The 14,625-nt window shown below is 34.9% G+C and overlaps 1 protein-coding gene across 2 annotated transcripts; it reads right to left on the bottom strand.

The window, feature by feature from the left end:
* Window positions 1–3,688: 3,688 nt before the first annotated feature.
* On the bottom strand, window positions 3,689–9,106 carry LOC113236345 (retinol-binding protein pinta-like). 2 transcript variants are annotated; one of them, XM_026472389.1, is made up of 7 exons: window positions 9,037–9,106; window positions 7,283–7,454; window positions 6,739–6,898; window positions 5,629–5,800; window positions 4,728–4,928; window positions 4,376–4,481; window positions 3,689–3,946 (listed from the first exon to the last, which is right to left on the bottom strand). In XM_026472389.1, the coding sequence occupies exons 2-7, from the start codon at window positions 7,422–7,424 to the stop codon at window positions 3,795–3,797; spliced, it is 933 nt and encodes a 310-aa protein (XP_026328174.1). In that variant the 5' UTR covers window positions 7,425–7,454; window positions 9,037–9,106; the 3' UTR covers window positions 3,689–3,794. The 2 variants fall into 2 exon arrangements, with proteins under 2 accessions (XP_026328174.1, XP_026328171.1); XM_026472386.1 differs by lacking the exon at window positions 9,037–9,106 and adding an exon at window positions 8,841–8,876.
* Window positions 9,107–14,625: the final 5,519 nt, after the last annotated feature.

The raw sequence follows: 14,625 nt of genomic DNA, 5'->3' as shown, positions 1-14,625 counted from the left end.
TGAAACTGAAACAGCCAAAAGACGAACAGGCAAAACCCCGACCACTAAAGAGATATGAAAACGTCGAGTGTAGACCCTGAGCTTTCACAAAGTCGCCCGAGTGTCTGACCACAAAATGAATGGAACGTGAGGCCAAGACGATATATAATTCCCACTTTGTTACAATTCTTTCAATAAACTAATTTCGATTCTTTTAAACAAAGGTTAAGTAAGACTGTAAAGAAGTCGATGTTGAATTATGATGATAATGTATGTATTCTAAAAGTTATTCGTCCCCATGTGAACTTAAAAAACGCCAATCAGAAATGCTTCATCGTTGTTTGTATTAAAAAAATTGCTCAAAGAGTATCTGCTACATCTTCAAAAATATCCATCGTAGCAGTTGATGTGCCGGGGACATATGCGTTTTAGTTTAATATTGTTCGTCTGTTTAATTGTAATCAAACATCTCAATTAATTAATTAAACCTTTTTATAATTTTATCAAATTAAATACATACACGTTCCTATTTTATCATATTAATTTCTATTCAATCGTATTGTAATTTGTTACGCATGACATGGTATGGTCTTAAACGAAATATGATATTAAGGACCCGAGCTAAATAATAAAGAACACAGATGTTTTCAATCACATGGTGCATGTGCTTTTGCGCCCCTAAGAGTATAGTACAAGAATACGGTTCCTTCCTATTCGTTTTCCGCCATATTAAGGAGTCACCATAAGTATCAACATGAGATCGCATTAAGTCGGTCAGAAAAATCTTAGTCCAGTGTAGTGCGTTTCGAAGGTGTCTAGTTCAGTGAAACGTGGAACGTCTTTTTCGCTCTTGTTACACATGGACTTAAGCTTTTAAGACCGGCTCAAGCCGAGTTAATATGTGTGGTGACTCCCTTAAGCATGGATTAAAGTAAAAGGTTTATGGCGCTTATTTTTTATTGTGGTTAGTTTTTATAGTTACTTCGGAAAACAAAATTGTTTTTATGTAGTTGGAGTTTTTTATTGGATTATTTTTGTACAATAAATGGTCTTCTTATTTACCTAAAGAAATAACGATATGCGTATCGTATATACATGATGTAATCGTTCAGTGTGCCCAGGCGATTATTCCATAAATATAAGAGATATCAAAAAGCTTTAAGCTGATATCGAAAGTACGTTACCTAATGAGTAAATCGACAAAAATAACTTTTTAAAAATAAAACTAGAATTATCCAAAATTTTAGCATTAAACGCTCCCATACATTTAATATGACATTCGTAAAGAGGCTTAAACTACTTTAAGAGGTAACAATAAGTTAAGAGATGACATAACTGATACAATTAAAGTAAAAAAACTTTCTTTTAATTGAATAAAAATATAATGGCATAGTCAATTATTTGGTCAAATGTGAGTTGTCCATAAAAATGAATAAAATTTATCAATTTTTTTTAGTGCTGATCGACTCAGTTTCATGTAAGGATCATTTCATTGCATACAATAAAAAATCGGGAATCGTACGAAAAAATCGGGTTAGCAGAGTTGCGTCAACATTAATAAAAAGTTTTTTTCATACTAAATTTGTACACGTTATGTACACGTGTACATAACGTGTACGATCATACGATCACGTGAATATTTCCTATTTCAAATTATTACGCACTAAATAGGTACTTTGTTAACACTCTTTTCACACTTCTTTGTTTTAACAGTGATAACCTAGTTAGACTCTAGCACCAGCTCTTTTCCGCATTTTAGATAATTATCATCATCAATACAAGGAAAGCAATTTAGTTCCTGATAAGCAGTCGAACATGAGTACCAGGTCTATGTGAGTTTCCGTTCCCATTATTCTACGTGTATTAATACCATAGATATAAAAAAATTAATATCATGGATGCGCATTTTGATTAAATAAATGTTATTTTTTGAAATCATTTTTCTTTGTATGAATTATCTTAATCTTAGAGCGGCAATTTCGTATTATACAGGCCCTATTATTTGCAAAAAAAAAAACAAAATATTCTCTATACAAATTTCTAGCTCATATTTAAGTACTATCTACACCTAGGATCTACACTAAAATATGTTTATCAAAACAAATATGCACAAAATTTGCAAAAGAGCATAAAAATACAGTTCTACAAAGCCAAAATTGTGCAATTCTTTCTGTGATTTTAGATAATTAAGCTTAAATGTCACCATGTTAATTAAGTCTATTCTCCTCCGGCCCAGTGTAAAACGAACATAATATGATAATATTGTGAAGTGGTTCAGACCCAGACAATGTTATTCCTTCTTCTTCTTCTAGTGCCTCTCCATTACTGAAGGTCGGTAGTCAGTTTTCTAAATCTTTCTTTGTCCAGAGCTAGCCTGAACAATTGTTCCACGGTCTTGATGCCTTAGCTTTGGTCTGAGGAGGCTATGGTAAAATATTCAATTGTAAAATTATAGAGCTTAAAAGTGCCAAACTGTGACAAAAGAAAAATATTAAAGACGATAGGGAAACTACACTCAGATTGTATTACACGGAATCTAGTTGTTGTAATTATTACAACACAGAAGTTGATCTATAGAACACTATGTTGACGTTAGGGTATATTATAATCTCAGTACAGAGTACTAAAAAACCGACCTCAAAAATATGTGGAATTACATCTATTTGCCAAGTTTTATTGAAATATCCCCTAGTTCGCCACTATACAGGACTTGACACAGGAGTTTATAAAAATCAGTTCTCACTACTCAATGAATATAGAGAGAGAAAACTCGCCTTGAATATGAGAATAGCAAAACCAACCATTAAAATAATTGCTCCTTAAGTAAAATTTAGGCGCTATTTATAAAAATGAATGTTCATGCGTGATCAGCCACCCTTAGAGGTGGATGATTTTCTTCAAAATGAAATGGGACTACTACGGAGGGACCCTCTTTCCAACAAAAAAAGAATCATGAAAATCGGTTCACAAATACCGGAGTTATCGCGTAACATACATACAAAAAAAAAACATTCAGTCGAGTTGAGAACCTCCTCCTTTTTTTGAAGTCGGTTAACAATGCAGAAAATAATAAATAGTTCAATAAATCTGAAACAGTGTATTAGTCGTTGGTTAATTATTTCATAGCATATATTTGTGGGATTGATACTAATGGGCCTCCAAATGAAACGAGCAGTTTAATTAACACTTCACGCCTTTTATTGAACACCTTCACCGTTTTATAGTTTTTACACACCCAAAAACTGTCTCTCACGCCTTGCGTGCATCGCCACGTACTCCCCTTCCCCCGTTCCCTTTGCCCCTCTCCTCTCACTCCCACAGTATTCCCTTCCACGCATCAGCCACCGTTCCGTACCCACATATTATTTCTTGATACAACCCGCCCAACTTTATTTCAAGAGCATTTTTATTTAATAACCACTGCGAGAGAAGTATTGAGTTAGGGGGTAGGTAGGTAAAGCCGGGTACTCATTAGTGAGCTATAACCGTAACTGTTGCATGTCATGTTACCAAAAATTATATTGTGTACGTGGTTTGCGAGGTTCCTGCGAGCGGAACGCGTACGGTTCGCAGTGAGCCGATGATAACCAGGTTCTCATTCTAATAAGTGGCGATTGTTTCATGCGTACAGTAGAACCTCGTTACAGTATCTGTCACGTGCCTTATGAGTGCCCGGCTTAATAATGAAATGCTTAGCTTGCCCTACAATTATTGTTCTTTTATTATACAAATCTTTCTTATAAAAATGAACAACATTTCAAAGATTTCTTAAACAATAACACATTTAAAGCTAACAATATTTCTAGAATTTCATATTAGTCAACTTCCAATTTTCTGAAGGAGCCTTCCACACCGAACAGATCTGATGAAGTTCTAGGCTTCTCAGGCCTCTTTGATTCGTCAGATCGTGCAGTTTCCTCCTGAACAAACCAATCGCGGTAGTTCTCCACCTTTTCCTTCCAGTATTCTGTAAAAAAGTAGATAGAATCAGAAATGACTACTTCGGCTGCTAGTAGTTTTACAAGAGAGCCAAAAGAACACAAATCATGATTAGCCTAGAACAATTTTCCTTTTAATGTAAAAAACGTAATAGTATTGGGTACCAACCAACGAATATATTCATCACAACATGACTCCAACTTATAGGTATATTGCATATTTTATACCTCTTACTAACTTTGAATATAAAAGTACATAAGTAAAGTTACAAGTCGAAACATCACTTTATTAACATAAATACATTATTTTTTCTTCAAGGAACAAGTCGCTGTCTACGTTCCAATCTTAAAAATTCGGTACAAGTACAATAGAAACAGACGAGTCACGAATTTCCGATCGCTAAGTTTCGAAAATACTTTTTGTATAATTAACTTGGTCTAAAGATACCATTGCTTACCTGTCAATTCTTTAATAGTACCGTCTTTTCCTCCATATTCTTCAGGCAAAACCTTTTTGGGAATGCTCTTGTGCATATCTTTGTATTTCTGATTGTGGACATAAAGCTGTAAACACAACAATTAGTCGGCATAAGTACCCAATCAGAATTTAAAAAAAATACATAGTAAGCACTGTATTACAATGTCTACTGCGTACCTTTGTGTTACGGGCACCTACTAGACAGACTTTGTAAGAAGATGTAGAAAATAATAAGTTTTATCTAGACCCTATAACTTGCTATGGAAGCCACGTAAATAAATTGCTGTATAAAATATTCAGTGAATACTAAGAAGTGAAATATTTTAACATACTCGTTTTTTCAATTTCTCTCCAAGAAATGCCTTCAAAATAGCATAGGCTGGTTCAAAGCCCGTAGGGGTGTTCAAAATATGAGTGCTTTTAACACGTACAGGCAACGCCTTCTCGAAGCACGCAATAGATATCTTCGCTAGTGCTGGGGTCCATTGGCTGAATATACTTATACCTACGTCTTTTAGATCTACTATTATTTCCTGAAATTTTAAAAATGATTAACTCTTTTATGTGACATATATTTATTTCTACGAATAATGTTATTTTTCTGCCTTTGACTTATTGCATTAAAACGCTTTAATGTCAATAAAATTCTATAAGACACAAGACAGATTAATATCTATATTTCAAGTGTAATATCTATATAATCCACGATTAGATGACAACTGACATCAGGGTGCAATCGTTAAGTGTACCTAGGCGATTATTCCATTAATAACGATAAAGATATCAAAAAGCTTTAAACTGATATCGATCGTATGGTTTATAAAATAATAATTGACAGATTAAAGTGCAGGAGTATAAAATAGTATTTTAGGTCTTAGCTCAATATTTGAATAATATTACAAAAATAAAAATCCATCTATTTACATAAAGGAAATGAAACTATTTTTTCGGATTTAAATCGCGTATAGACTGAGTCAACCATGGCCTTTACAGGTAAAGGGCCCGAAACGTTGGTTTGTTTAAAAAAACAAATATAAGTACGCGATTTAAATCCGGAAAAATAGTGTCATTTCCTATGTGTAACAATCGCGAAAACCTAAGAACTCGCTATTTACATTTCATATTAAAGATAAATTCATTGATATCCATTTGGTCCATGGTTTTTATAAAAAAACAACCCACGTAACGCAATTTAGCCCATAAGCGCAATGGTAGGTCAATGACTTTACTTACCTCGCCAATTATTGTAAAATTGTCATCTTCCAGCATCAGTATTTCACAAATCATAAGAGCTACTTTGATGAGATCCGACAAATGATATCGTGAGGAATCGAATATACCAATTCTCATTATACAAACTCTTGTAGAGTCGTCATCCTTGCAATTTTTTACTGGTAGGAATACACTGAAATAACCGAAACAGTAATGATCTGAGGTCATTATAAATATTATATAAATAACAACAATAAAGAAACAGAACCTTAAATGAAAATTTAAGCACCCGATAGAAAAAAAGTGGAATTAAAAAATCTATAAGATAATTTTTTATATATCGAGTTCTTAGGTTTTCGCGATTGTTACACATAGGAAATGAAACTATATTTCCGGATTTAAATCGCGTATATTTGTTTTTTCAAACAAACCGACGTTGCGGGACCTTTACAGGTCTCAGTCAACCGTGACCATGGGACCTGTAAAGGGCCCGAAACGTCGGTTTGTTTGAAAAGCAAATATATGCGATTTAAATCCGGAAAAATAGTTTCATTTCCTATAATTTTTATATATATATAAGTTTTCTATATATACAAAGCTTAGATGGTGACTATATAATTAGAAATATAATAAACTAACAACTCGTCGAGATCAATTTAATGAGCCCAAACACGAAGTTCTTCTGAAGGTAAGTACCTACTTAGTTGAGAAGTTACGTAGTGCGCAGACTGTCCTGGTTATGACATCAGATCAAGTTTACTTTATTATTTTAATGTCATCGGATTTCCATTTTCAATTCAATCGAACAAGTATAAAATTAGTGTTTATAGTCATTATACCATCATTATACACTCGGTTTATGACTAAGATTCCTACACTAACAGGAAATAGAGCTGGTGATCTTTAAACAACAGAACATGTTCGAACCATCCCGATTAAATTAGCCTTTCATATAATACAACCGTTTTAAAGATCAGTCAATCGCTTTAGAAAACACAAACTACAGACTGACTTACCGACAAAATCTTCCCGTAAATATTTCCAAATCAGAAAATGTACACTGCGCAAGTTTAAAGATTAAATTCCAATAAATAAATTCATTAAATTGTTACTAATTACTACAGAACTTACCCTAATTTTAATATTTCCTGAATTTTGTTATCCATTGGATCTCTATTTGAATAGAACTCAGGAACAATGGACCTTAGGGTATAGTACATATCAAATTTCTCCTTGCTTCTTTCCAAACTAAATTTGCAACCTCTCAAAAAAGCAATTAACCATTGGTCCGCTGAAAAAAAAATGGTTTTGTTAATACAAACAAAAGGATTCAATTATTATAGGGAATAAGCATACCTATTCTAAAAAGTATCACATCTTTAAAATTCAACGTTCAATTTTTACACATTAAACTTGTTTTTTTTGAGTTTGCAATAGCGGTTTTATTAAAATTTAAATAAAGTGACATCTATCGGATTTTACTATATACTTGTATACAAACTAGAAAACTAAAAACTTCTGTCGCGTCGAACCAGGCGCATAAATATGCAAAGCCTCACATGGTTCTATGCGAAATTAATAGATGTCGCTGTTATAATCGAAACGGTTTGAAAGGATGCTTTTTTATTCTGTCTCAAGGCGAAGAATATCCAGGAATATGTTAAAATGCTCTTACATGGTTGAACTGATTCTAGATGTGGTTGTTTGCTCAACCATTCTCTAAGAGCTGTGATGTCAGCAGCCACTCGTTTAGGATCCTCATTAACTTCCTTCTCGGCCTTCTTCTGAAGAGGTTTTGGTAAAGGTCGAATTGTCATCTTGGCAATGTTTTACTAGATATACTGAAGCTGAAAAAAATTGTAGAGTTATCTTGATTGTAACTATGTATTTTAGTATTTTAAATTATGCATTAAATCTATAACACTAAAATAGGTAAACAATAGGGTAGCTTGGTCTACGCAATGTACATTGCCGAGAAGTTATTTACAATACGCAACTAAGTTCAGTGTCATTTTGTAGTGATAGGAAGTGGAGATTGTTGTGCGGAAAAATATTTAAAAAATATTGGAAACCACGACACTACCCAAGTCTGAAAATGTTTATGTATTTGCATAAAAATTTTTGGTAATTTAAAATTTTTGCTGAGACGAAACCAAGCATATTTTTTTAAAACTATCTTTGTATCAAATCGCCCAAAAACTCGTCTACAGATCAAACTGCAAACGATTCTCGTCACGTGCAACATATGGGGTTAGTAGTAGTTTTATTCTGAAATGGCTGAAGTATGCAAGAGTACGCAACTCGACGTATTGCAAGAGTACATGCGTAGTCTCAGACCATTTTGTTTAGAACAGTGTACTTCTGAATTAAATTTCCGCCGGTAAGCCTCGTTCTAAATCAACGGAAACCTTTTGCGAGAGTCTAGTATTTTTGAAGATTTAAAACACCACCACCACACTAACTGAGGTATGTCCGTGCCACAAGTAGACTCTTCACAGCTCTGCTCCATGAGCAAAGGTCCATGCATACGAAAACAAAAAATCACATTACCAGGAAGGTATGGAGGTGATTCGTGCAACCGATAAACGAAATCCTATCAAAAAAGGTGTTGCGTACTCTTGCCGACACACGTGCGTACTCTTACCCATAGTACAGTGTCAGAGTACGCAAATCCCATTTTGCACTTTTTATCAATTACAACCACATTATTAAATATAACTACTTTTCACGTTAGTATGTAAGAGTCAGATAAGTAGATTATAAAATAAAGCAATAGCTGATTTTCTAACACTTTTTGTTTTCATTCTGGACCGTCTCAAACCTTAAGTGTGTCGTGTTAAACCAGGCTACCCTAAGGTACGATTATGGTATTTCTACTTAATTGAATGTATACATTTTTGTAGCAGTAGAGCTTCTTACCTATTTCTGCCGTCAGCAGTAATGTCAGAATTACTGTGTTCCAGTTTTGAAGGGTTAAGGTCTATCGACACATATCCGGGCCGTGCCCGGGACGTGAACCGTGGGGCCGTGCTCCGTCAGGGGCTCAAAAAAATATCGTTGCGTTTATTTTGTATGAACTCGTTCACACATGTCCGTGTCCAATCTGGCGCCGGGACGGACCCGCAGTTCCTACAAACTAGCACGCCCCGTCCACGTCCCGGACACGGCCCTGATGTGTGGATAGTCCTTAAGGGTGCTGGTGATATACAGGAACATGGGACTTGTCAACTTACATCTCAGGGTGGCACATGCACTTATGTCCCAGGGTGACGGGCGCAGTGGCAGTGCCCCTTAGATGTTCGCTAGATTTAAAGCTCTGAGTGGCACTGCAACTGTTATGGACAGGCGTGTAGCTTACCATCAGGTGCACAACTTGTTCGTCTTGTCACTTGATACTATAAAAAAATACATACAACAAATTTACATTACCAGTTTACTACTATCTGCCTCCAGCAGTTACGACTAGGTAGTTATAGTGCCTAATAGGTTCAATCAGCGCGAAAATGGCCTGAGAAGTACACACATCAAAAAAAGTTTGCGATCAATAGCATAAGCTCCTATAATTCTTTAACTTTAACTTTATCAAGATAAAATCTATGTTGTATGCTTTCTTTAAATAGGAATACCCTGTTTGAAATTAAAATATAAAACTATTTTTTATTATTTATTTTAAAAAATTGAGCCATTAATCATAATGTAATAGTGATAGAAATTTCATAGAAAGAAAAAGACTGTTTAATTAAACTTAAACAACAATTTATTATTAAAAGGTGTGAATTCAATATAAAATAACTCCTCCCCTGGCACGAATACATGCGAAGATCCTCCTGGGCATGCTGAGGAACCAGTTATCCAGCATTTCCTGGGGTAACCTATCCCATTCTTCAATAGCGGCTTCCCTGAGCTCTGGAACTGTCTGGGGACGTGCCTCACAGTTCCATACTGCTCGTTTAAGAGCATCCCACGCGTGCTCTATTGGGTTTAAGTCGGGCGAGCCGGCAGGCCAGTCTAATCGTGTGATATCGTATTCTTGAAGAGCAGCATTGACTCGTCGAGCTCGATGTGCGGGCGCATTATCATCGACCAGTAAAAATTGGTGCCCATGGTTTACTCGGAATGGTCTGACGATATCATCAATAGCAACTGCTTTGTACATGTCTGCTGTCATGAAGCCCCGATACGGGATCAAAGGCGTTCTAGCTCCAATCATAATGCCACCCCAAAAGGACACCGATTTTCCGCCTTGCTGAACTGTTCCAGTGGCAGTTCTTTGTCTTTCACGGTCGCCTGGTCTTCTCCAGACACGGACACGTCGGTTATCTGGATGAGTGCTGATTCGGGATTCGTCAATGAAGAGACAGTTTTGCCAAATGTTTTCGTCCTCACCTTCTTCATTTTGCCGAAGTCTAGCCCACTGCAATCTTCGTTGTTGACGTTGCCGGGAATTGAGCGGAGCTCGCCAAGACCTCCGTGCTCGTAATCCAGCCTGGTGCAAGCAATTGCGAACGGTCTGCGTGCTAACTTCAAGCCCAGAGGCGGCCCTGACTTCTGCTTTTATTTTAGTGGCGTTGATTGTTGGATCACGGGCTGCCAGCAATCTAATATAGCGCTTTTGGGCAGCTGTCAAAACAGTTGGGCGACCGCTGCGGGGTCGGTCAGCTAAATTCCCCATTCCGTGATACCTCTGCAACGTAGCCACGACACAGGATTGGGATATAGCAAGTCTGCGTGCTATTACTCTCGTGGTGTATCCTTCTTCCCTCAAAGTTACTATTCTAGCTCGTAAAACCTCTGATAATCCTCTTGGCATTTTTTCAATCACAACTTTCCGCGAAAAATATCTTGAATCGCTTATAATTGAGTAAATCAGATTTCTGAATGAGCGTAAGCTAGGACTGAAAGCCTTTTTATATGAAAAAACAATTGAACGGGGTCATTGTTTTATGTTCTAATTTATTTTTAAATAAAGAATCTAAAAAGAAGAAAAAATCATAATATAATCTACAGTAACAAAAAAGATTTCAGTTTTTCGAAGTGATCGCAAACTTTTTTTGATGTGTGTAGGTATAACTAATCAAAAATAGTTACACACATCTAATGTAATGACTTTTTAACAACCTTCCAAATTCAAAATATATATAACCTTGTAATTTTTGGTGAAAAAATAATGAACACAATTTTTTTTTTCTTTTAGTATCACTCAATACTAAATATTGAAATATGGCACCAACATATTTAAAAATAGTTTTAACGCGCACGGGACTAAGTCACGGTGTGTTTTATACGTGTCGACGACGACGCGCGTATATTTCAAAACAAGGTATTTATCCACATTATGTGTATAATTTCCTTGACGTTCCAGTAAATAATACTTAGCCAATCCAATATTCATATGTTACTGTATTTTCAAGCGCTAGAATCGTTATAATAATTTTAACAATAAAGAAATTAAAGACAAAAGAATTCAGTTTTTTACGGTTTGTTTTATTATACTTAAAGTAATTCTGATTTGTAAGGACAAAATATACTTGTCTTGCTTTGTAACCACAGGTGAATATAATAAAAATAACTTGGTAAAAAAACTGCGTAATTAATATATAATTAAAGATATGCACTTAGATGGAAGTAAAGCATGGAAACAATTTGTATAAATATCATAGAAATCTAAATAAGGCCATCTATAGCTACATACCTTGGTACATAGTTACATAATCTGCTTATAAATGATCATATATTATCATCGGGGACAGTGCGATTACGCGTAACTAGAATTTGATTATGAGTTTCCATTTCGGTCATTTAGTGTTCAAATATGGTTCAAATCAAATCCGCGTATATGTCGTGGCAACCAAATTAGCATGATTTACGGGAATCTATTGATACCAGTCCGTAGACAACATAAATTAATGCTTACTGTGCAACAATGAAAGTTGTAACCATTGAAATAACAAAGTAATAACGTTAAATCCCTCTCCTGTAGAAACTTGGTTTGTGCAGATAGGTACGCGCCTTTTGCCAACGCTACATATGTGGATTTGCACTATCTCCGACGAATATAGCACAGTTAATACAATAGTGTATTAACTCGATATTTTTGAAAAGTTCTTTTTTTAAAAATCAATGAAATACGAATTACTTCACTTCCCGTATGCGATTATAAAAATGTATGTACAGGTTAAAGTTTATTACAGACATCTAAGCAGTTTCCTACTTGCCAAGTATATTTAAAAATTAAAGAGAAAAGATAATTTCATATTTTCGAGTAAGGACTGTTTTGTCCAGAAATAGTTCGCAAAAAGATTATCTTTTTGAGTTAATAGATCTTTTAATTGTTTCTTACTAACGACGGTTTTTACTGGTGTTTAGATAATCAACACATCACAGTTATATTAAAACAAAAAACTCGCTATGTACCCAAAGGCTACTTACTAATCAATAATCCAATACCTCGCACTGTTCAATACAAACTGTTGACTAAACAAAGAAATCTTTATTTAAATAACTGTAGGTATTATAAAAGGAAACATTTTATACTTACTGTGTTGAAGAAACCCAGCGTTACTTCACAAACACAATGAAACCTATTTTACGTATTTTAACCACGTTACGCTGAAACTGATTGCCAACATTCATTACTCATGAGCAGCATTGCCTGCATATGACACAACTAAATTAAAAAGACCATTATACCCATAACATTGAACTGAAAGTACGTGAATCGCAACTTGCTACAACGCTCCGACTATTTCTTAAACAAATAAAGGGACGAGCTAATTATGGTCTTATCTACTGCACAGTCGCGTCGAGATGTGGCGTACAGCAGATTGTAGCATCTCATATAAATTTGAAGGTCACAAACAGTCATTTGTTTCGTTACGACTGATTTATAAATAGTCAATTATGAAATCTACTAAAGTGGTTTTTTTTTACTTTAGAGAATCTAATAGATATACGAGTATACGTAAATAATTATTAGAAATACATGAAAATATAGAAGGTAGAAGAAGAAAGTTTGTGATAAAAGAACGCGAATTCTTTTATTTCACGGATTTACTGTTATTTACAAATCTTTTTATTAATTCCTTAAATAGACGAGACACGCGAGAAGCGGTAAAAATTGTTTTGTACCTATATCAAACGGTTTAGGTATTTACTATTAAATAACAGTTTCACAAAAAATATACGATATACCCAACGACTATCTATATAGTCGTTGGATACACCTAAGATGCACCTAAGAATATTGTGTAATGAACTCCAGGTACAGCTGCATTCAAGTAGAATATTATTTAAATTGATATTTTCATGTCTGTCTCAAATTCAATTAATTATTACTTTGTAATCACCTAGTTATCAAATTATAGTTTTGTTTATACAGTAATCGGATTATTAAAACGTATCATAGATTTATTATCTTTTCATATCGGTCTACATGGAAATAAAGTGACGTCCGTATCTTGATAGACAGATAAATAAAACATTCATTTGGATCTACAGACACAAAAACATAACAGAAAAATATGTACTATAATAAAAAGAAAAAACAGAGTCGCAGCACAGCCTGGCTTAGTTATGTATGTGTGCAGTAGCAGTGCAAAAAGACCATAGCTCAACGTCGTTGTTCACTCAGGAGCAAACCGCTGATTTTCAGCATAACCCAGAGGATACCTAGATTTCAGCATGATCTACAGGATATATGACGAAGAGTGCGATGGAATTCTATAATTTCCGCCTTCCCCTTTCCATCATCGGGAGACTAGACGCGGGCTAGGTTGTGGATATTCCCAGGATTCACACGAAGCGTTTCGCTTCCACATTTGTATGGCGATCGGCTAGGGAGTGGAATTCCCTGCCTGCAGACTTGTTCCCCGAACGCTATAACTTGGACCTTTTCAATTCGAGAGTGAATAGGCATTATTTAGGTGTGCATGCTACATCCTCGACCTCATCGTCACTTTCCATCAGGTGAGATGGAGGTCAAATGCGCACATATTTTTTATAAAAAAAAAGGGGATGCCGCGGATACGATAACCAGCCATATAAAGGATTATTATTTTAAGTCAATAGGATTCAACCAGACATACCACATCAGCCTCGTTTTTTTAAGCGCAGAAACCTAAGTAAACTGGTAACGTTTATATACGTCTATATAAAATTAGAATAAAAGACAATTCTACTTGTGAATGTAGACTACAAAAGGGCAATGTAGATTCGATTCCGCTATTTGAGGTTGATTTTTCGTATTTGTACGTATAGTTCAGTTGAAAAAGTTTTTAATGTTTTTGCTTTGTAACTAAATGTAAAAAAATGCATTTTGTTTAATTTAGATATTTTCAACAAAGGTTGAGTAAGACTACTACTTTATGTGTAATTCTTATTTGTTTAAATATAAACGTCACAAAATATATCGTAAAAATATATTATTATATATTCTCATTTTTTGTTCTTACAATCCATGTCAAATGAAATATGTTAATGTTGTGAGGACCGAAATGACTCGAAGTTTGAAAACCAACACTCTGAAACACCCTTTTCCTACGTCAAGATAAATCCACTTTTATTGTAAGAACATGTGACATCATAACTTAGTGGTAAGCCCTACAATTAGAACCCGGTCACACTCCTGTAGGGAATCCTTTTGATTACAAATAATTTTTTGGTCAACTATTTCCATCTTTATGTCATACATTAAATTGATTCCCACGATGTGCCCTACATGTAAAACTATGTCAATGTTAGACGCTATTCATAGTGATAAGTACAACTATTGACAAGTGACAAAATATTGCACAAATTTTCAATAGCGTTATCTCCTATCTCCATCCGTATTACACTGATAACTGCTGTACAGTCGACGGCACATCGATTTAACAGAACGCTAGGTCCCTCTGCCTTTCGGCCAAGTTTCATTGCCGGTTATGATTGTTCTTGGTATCTCCACTTTGCTTTATATTTGATTCAATTATTAAAATCTGAGTCTGGTTTAATCCTGTATGAGTTATAATTTTCGTTTGATAA

The sequence above is a fragment of the Hyposmocoma kahamanoa genome, unplaced genomic scaffold, assembly GCF_003589595.1.
Source record: "Hyposmocoma kahamanoa isolate Upper Pololo Valley unplaced genomic scaffold, ASM358959v1 102, whole genome shotgun sequence".
NCBI classification, from domain to species: domain Eukaryota; kingdom Metazoa; phylum Arthropoda; class Insecta; order Lepidoptera; family Cosmopterigidae; genus Hyposmocoma; species Hyposmocoma kahamanoa.
This window is presented reverse-complemented; position numbering and strand designations above follow the sequence as displayed.